This window comes from Limulus polyphemus, unplaced genomic scaffold, assembly GCF_000517525.1.
Source record: "Limulus polyphemus unplaced genomic scaffold, Limulus_polyphemus-2.1.2 Scaffold1064, whole genome shotgun sequence".
NCBI lineage: Eukaryota > Metazoa > Arthropoda > Merostomata > Xiphosura > Limulidae > Limulus > Limulus polyphemus.
Genome location: NW_013666674.1, coordinates 150,457 through 158,008, shown reverse-complemented (window position 1 = coordinate 158,008; position 7,552 = coordinate 150,457). Strand labels below are relative to the sequence as shown.

Sequence of the window (7,552 nt, the reverse complement as noted above, 5' to 3'; positions counted from 1 at the left end):
CTCCAGATATATATATATACATGAAAGATTTTATTAAAATTTTAACCAACGTTTCGCCTTTGCAGCTTTATCAGGGTTAAATATACGCAACCGTTTAAACCTGATGAAGCTGCAAAAGCGAAACGTTTGTTAAAATTATAAAAAAAATTATATATATCTGAATATAAAGGTCGTTTTTTCTAAACTTTTTATCAAAATGTGTAAATCCCTCCAGTATGCACTACAAATTTTGAAAGACAAGACAAAATGATCGGAGTTTGATGAAACTTGTGGAATATTATTCCACGTTGTCCTGCCAAAAATGGACCGTGTTTGTTGATAACGACGAACACATTTTCGTATTTTCTGAGAGCCGAATACGATCAACGCTGTATGGCAGAGGTATTCACTCTACTGAACGTCTCTAAAGTTTTTTTAAACGTTTATACCTTAAATAATAATTTTCCTATACTCACATATTCATACATCTCCAAAACGACTTTACAGAAATTATCTAAATACATAAACATTAAAAATAACTTAACAAAAATCATTTAATCGTTTTCTTATTATATATAAATGTTACAATGTGACTTTTAAACAACGACGTTCATTATGACATTTGTGACAGCCGTATCGCTGACTTAAATAATGTGATTACAATAATGGTTATATATAAATGTTACAATATGACTTTTAAACAACGACGTTCATTATGACGTTTGTGACAGCCATATCGCCGACTTAAATAACGTGATTAAAATAATGGTTTTTCCCTCTGAGATCATATTATCTAACCCTAGAATGGACTTATAAATTCCATCGTTAAGTGTTTTTGAAAATTAACAACTAAGTTAATTAATTTCAATTGCAGAGTGAATGACAATTTGTTTGAATATAAGGTATACGATTAGTAAATTTATGTCAAGTGTTGTAATATAAAACTTTAACATCAGATAACATTTACTTATTGTTAAGTGTACAATTATAAAATATCAAATATCCTCAATTGACATTACTGCTACACTCCATCCTGCACCATTCATTACTAAACCCATTACTGCTACACTCCATCCTACACCATTCATTACTAAACCCATTACTGCTACACTCCATCCTACACCATTCATTACTAAACCAAATATCGTCTACTAATAAAACCTTATCTATACAAGGTTCCGGGATTAGATAATTGTCAAGTAAGTAAAATCTCAAAGAGAAAAAATGAAATACAACAAAGGAGTTAGAAGAGGGAATCCTCAATAGCCATGGCACTTACAATTCTTTTAGGCAGGATTAGAGTAAATTAATCTATGAGACCTTGGGCATGGTGAAGTACATCAATTAAAAAGGTTTGACCTCCTGAATCCAAAACTGTAATTAGATCTCAGATCGTCAAGAAATGAGGAGCTACGAGATAAAAATTTGTATTTGAAAAACCCAAACAAAAACTGAGCTATTCTGTGAGCTGTTATACTGTGGCTAAAAAAAGTGATAAACTTCGAGAAAAACAGAATCATGCAGTGACAACTACCAGGAAATATAAAGGTCAACAATGACAATAAGAAGAGGAGAGTAATAACCTTTGAGATAAAAACAGAGGACAGCAATTATAATCTTGGAGAAAAAGTTTTTCCTACCCCTTGATTTAAACAGAGGGTCAATAATTGTGGAGTAAAAGAGAAGACAACACCCTTTTTTCATAATTAAGTTCACCAACTTCTATTTTTCACGTAGCTATACTAATTCTCAGTCCAATAAATCACTTACTGGATATTTTCAACTTAGTTTATTGTAACAACTAATATTAACCGTGCATTTTATCAGTTATATAACTGAATCTAGATTCTAAGTGGGTTTTGTAGTGTAAGAAGTAAATATTTTGTTTACACTATGTTATATGTAAGTTACCATCTTTTAAAAGTGTTTGCCTTATAGTGGTATTACAATCAGATTAAGATTACGTTTAAAACATCTGTTCTAATTCATATACACAATAAAAAGAGGATAACTTGTGATTTAAAATAAACAAATAACTGGAAATTCATAATAATAGGTCAAAATTTTCTACATTTTATGTATATCAATATTTAACTAAGTTTTATAAAAATAATACATACAAACACACCTGTTATACATTATACTGTTCCCCTTTTTAAGTAATGACAAACTTTGGTGTTTTACACAAATTTCCTGATATTGGATATCTCACAAATTACTAAATACATTTTACACACAACCTCTTACAGAATAATACTATTGTATAAGAAAGCTACAGATAAGAAACTTCAATTTGTGATAAAAAAATAGCCATAATGATTTACAAACTATAATAGCTTATCATTTATGGAGATATTAAAATTTACACAAATCAGAAGAAGCTGAGCCATGACAATTACCTGCATCTCACAAATCAAGTTTAAATCCTGATAGCAATATAAGATGCAAAATACAAGTCTTTCTTAAACAGTAACAAAATCTACTAAAACTGAATATCAAAGGATATCTTACGACACATTCTTGGTTTAAACAAAAATTATTTTAAAGATTTTTTTTTATTGTTGTGAAACTTTAATAATATATATATATATATATGTATTTGAATTTAAGAATCACATGTTTTTCATATATTTGAGAAATAAATATATATTTTGGAGAAATATAACTTCTCGTAAACACCGACTTAAAGAAAATCTTCTAAAGCAAATAATGAAGAAAATTCTTTTTTTTTTAAATTTAATACGTAATTCTTCTTTACATAATAAACAAAGAAATCAGTTTGCAAGGATCAGCACTATTAAGTTATGAGAACAAGTAACAGAGTAGAAAACATAAATGTGTACTCCTTGAAAATACCAAAAATTGGCACTTAAAAACAATCATATTCAAAACAAAAAAAACTGTGGCACAAATTTAAAAGGTTTTGAGCAACTGTCTAACTGTGAATATGTAAGTTGCCACAAATACTAAATTTGAAGTCAATATTCTAGTGCTATAATATGATATAAATGAAAACATTTCACAGGATCAAGACTTACATACCTTGTTAAATAGATTCAAAGTTCAGTATACATTCACAAGATATATCCCTTTCATTTTACTATTACGGTAGAGGACCCAGTGAGAATTATGCACACCCTTTAAATACTTTTCTTGAAACATGGTAATCAGAAGAGTTATGTAAGTATTTTAAAACAGGTGTTTCCATAAAATGTTTAGTTTCAAAATCATGCAGTACAACGGAGTTATCATTACAATAGTATAACAAATCTCAAGTTTATTGTAGTTGTGAGCAGGTTCTCATGTAAAAATCATGTGCAAAAGTAAAAGTATACAATAATGTAGTGTATCTATACATACATACATGCACAAACACGTACATGTTAAACACACGACAACAGTTATAAGACAGTTACCAAGAGTTTGGTTATAAACCAAAAACTTTACCAAGTATCTCCTTAAATACTGGTATTTGAGTTGTCAACAGTATGTTAAATCATTTACAATCTAAACTTTATTTTGGGTGTTGCTGTAGAAACACTAAAGACTGCATAGATGAGATCACCGTGGTCACATCACCCTGGACGACTAGTTATCAAGGCAGGTTGCCTGATCCAAAGTCAGATGTTCTTTCTGATGTAAACTATTGCTGCAGATCCCACAGCTATAGCTGCTATTCCAACAGCTGCTATTGTGAGTGTATGAACTACACTTCTAATGTAACTCCCAAAAGTTGACAAGACTGTTTCCTATATTTCAAAGTTAAAAAAAAAAAAAACAGAATTAATGAAATCACCCGAAACACCAGATATAAGGCAAACGGCAAAACATTATTCTTGGTGTCATACATAAAAAAATAAAGGATACACAGTAATTTACAAAGACCAAGTATTCAACTCAGGCTATTAAAAATGTTTGTGGTGGTTTGATATATATAAACATATATTTATGTATTAAAGATATATTTTCTTTTTAACCACAAGTAAAGTTGCAAGTATCATTTGTGATACGTAAGGCCTAATGCATTCCTTAACTGGCTGCACCCTCTGCTATGGTATTGCCTATTATCTGACCAACCATAGAAAAATGGCAATGACTAATATTTTTATTGGTAGATTGTTAACATGTCAAAATAGTGTTGCTCTCTTTGAAAATGTACACACAATCGGAATCACCTTGTATATCTCAATATAAACTATGAACAGAAATCATAGTTATTACGATTGTTATGAGCTCCATTATTCTTATAGCATGGTATTTACCTACAAGTGTACTTGCTGTATGAAATGTAAACATTGTAATGACAAATGGGTGCTGAAATCTCTGACCCTTAAATATTCTTTCATGATCCTTCTGAGGACCATGTGGCCTGCAAGACAAACAAATATGACATTGATGGTGGGGCCTTACAGGTTGAAGATGTTATAATATCTTTCAATATAATGTGTTCTTTCTAAACGTATTAAAAGTTACAAGAATAATCATATTGCTGAAGATTATCAGTGAAACAGCCCTAAGAACTGTTTTATAACACCCAATTCTTCAAATTATGTAAAACTGAATTTTTTTCATCTGCTTATTTATTACCAAGTAGTATCTAAAATATTTGAAAGTATTTTAAATTTATTCAACTAAACTTCATTGTCCCCTCCAATACTAAAGAAAGCAATTATCTAAAACAAAACTTGATGATATACCTTGACAGATTGTTTAGGCAGAGTATTCATGATGAAACCAAGTTGAATGGATGGCAACTGCCTGTTGTAGAAACATAAGTGTAGAGGATGACGTTTTGAAAGTCTTCCACCTTTCATCTTCAGGTTTTTTTAAAACAGGCAGTTGCTGTCCATTCAACTTGGTTTCATTCCTTGAAACTTGATGACACTACACATGATTTCAATGAGGACATGTAAATTCTGGTTTTGAGTCACATTTTGACTAAAACAAAGGTTTGATTAATCAAGAGTAATAAAATGTAAAAGCTGCTAATTTAGAAACTATCAATCTTTCTAGTATTTTGCACAAAATATTAGTAATTTCTTTCAGTTTATAATTTGAAAATATTGATAAAGATATCTATACATAATAAATAAAAAGGTTTAAATAAACAAAGTGTTTATTATTTTCAGTGGTATTCTTATTTCTATTAGACTTAAAGTTGGATCATCAAGGCAAGAGAAAATAGTTGATATTTGAAAGAGTGTAGTACTTTACAGTCATTCAGAAATATCTGGACAGATAAGTCTGCACTTTCAAAATTACAATACAAATGTTTAACATAACAATTTCGATGTTTGCTTTGGATTGTTACAACAATCAGTACTTTAAATGACAATGAAGTGGTTTGCGAATTATTAAAAAACAAATCCCAAACTACCTACCCTAATTTTAAAAGGAGTGTAATAAGAACCATAACTTTTGTTTGTACTTACTTGATATACATCAATTGAGGATTATCTTTATAAACATCACAATTGTTTGTTTTCATCTGAATATGTATATTGGTGTTAGTATATTATCTGGGCTATGATCTATACAACAACACAGCTTCAGGTATGAAATGATATTGCTATGAAATATAAATGGCAAAAATTTCATCAACTAATCGTAATCACAGCAGAATTGCAGATATCTTCCCAGTCAAAACAGCAATTATATGGAAAGTGCAACTGTCCTACTACTGTGAACTTTCTCCATTTAGATAAAAGGTAACATTAAATACTAGGCTGCAAGAGAAAACAATAACATGTGCATATTCTTTAATAGATTGTTTAGACAGTGTATTCATGATCAAACTTTGCTGAACGGATGACAATTGCCTGTTGTAGAAACACAAGTGTAGAGGATGACGTTTCGAAGTCTTCCACCTTTTATTTTCAGGTTACCAATGCCCCTTTCAAATGTACTTTTTAGAACAACGCACACATAAGGCACTAAAAGAAAATGTCTCAAAACTACTATAATTTAATTGGATTCCTAAATTTTTTGTCAGCTGCTCATAGCTGAGCAATAATAATCACATACATAACATCTGAGTCGAAAAGTCTACAACTGCATGTCAAAAAGCTATGACAAGATGGGAGGAGCCTCATTGGTTGGTGTCACTAATTTATTTATATTTCAGTAATTCAAAAAACTAGGAGGTATTAAATCTTATAGCCTGGGCTGTCAATATCTACTGTTTAAGTTTTAGATTAATTGGCTTCTCTTAAAGCATGAGAAGAAAATGTCTAAAAAATGAGAATTAGAGAAGTTAAGATTAAGAATTCATTTAAGTGTTTCCTGATCAAATTAAAAAAAAACTGAAACTTAGATAATATAAAAATTTGAATTATAAACTATGTTTAAATGCCAAGTTTAGTTGCATACTTAAGATAATAAAGTCGTTTAATTAAATTTTGACTATAACTGTAAAAAGGTCATGATATGTGCACTTTGATCTTGCTATGCACAGAGGAATACGAGTTAAAATACTTAACAAAATAAAATGGAGTTATATTCAAAAGGTATAAATAAACAGAATTTAACAAGAAGACCAAACCTGGCCATTTGCCTATAAATAGTATTAGCTATTTCAACATCATTCAACACAAACAAGTCTACAAATCAGCATTGAGTACAATATATCACAAAATGGGAAACCTGTAAATGTTGACAAAAATTGGTAAGAGTTACTGTTATGATATTTACATGTACCTGACCCCTGTAAAGTTTTTATCTATTTGATTATTTTTATAGGAGTAGGGTGAAGTAGTGATTATAAAGAAGCTGGTTATAAAAATAATTGAAAACGGTTTTTAATGGTTACACAGATTAAGATTAAGATTCTTTTGCTAATGAGACAGTATTAAGACTTTAAATTAAGACATACTGACTGATCAACTAGAAGCAGAATTAAGCTAATGCTAAATTAATAAATTAACTTATGATTCTGTGTATTCATAATTGATTACTATTTTAAAGAAAACTACTTACCCATCCACCATTTTCATAAACCCAAGTGCACACACGATGTTTTATGAATGCATAAGACCATGTCATAAATTGTTTACCATAGTCAATGGCATGATTAAGAAAAGCTCGTATCACAAGGTCAGCACAGAAGCAGAAAAGAGTTACAATGCGTTCTTTCATATTACGCCCATCATAAAACATCTCTGACAGAAGATTATAGAAACTTTCTGATGTCAAGTGATTAATGTCCACCTAAAAACAGAAGGAAATTCAATTTATAATGAACTGACATACACTTAACCAATTTAATCAAACAATAAAAGGAGCTATATTTAGAACAACTTAAAATTGTACTGTTTGAAATTCAGTAATGAGTTGGGTGTAAAACTTTTTATTCAATGTCAAATTCTTACAGCCTTTTGCATATTTTTTTGAAACAAGAAACTAGTAAAAAATAATTAAATGAATAAAGTCAACCTCATAAAAAGATATTACCTTAAGTTAAAGTAAATGAAAAACTCATATAATATATAAATATTTTTCCAAATAGCAAAGTAGGAAGCATTCCAAAAGTGTTTGTTTGTTATAGATTTCGCACAAAGCTACACAAGGGCTATCT

At 29.7% G+C, this 7,552-nt stretch overlaps 1 protein-coding gene across 4 annotated transcripts in view; it reads right to left on the bottom strand.

Annotated features, from left to right (window-relative positions):
• Nucleotides 1–3,245: 3,245 nt before the first annotated feature.
• LOC106461951 (apoptosis regulator Bcl-2-like) overlaps nt 3,246–7,552 on the bottom strand; it is a 32,558-nt gene continuing 28,251 nt past the window's right edge. For all 4 annotated transcript variants that reach the window (XM_013921819.2, XM_022389052.1, XM_013921820.2 and 1 more), the window contains exons 4-5: nt 6,955–7,185; nt 3,246–3,728 (exon numbers count right to left, since the gene is read on the bottom strand). In XM_013921819.2, the coding sequence (XP_013777273.1) occupies nt 3,600–3,728; nt 6,955–7,185 (360 nt within the window). In that variant the 3' untranslated portion in view covers nt 3,246–3,599. The remainder of the gene's footprint in view (nt 3,729–6,954; nt 7,186–7,552) is intronic.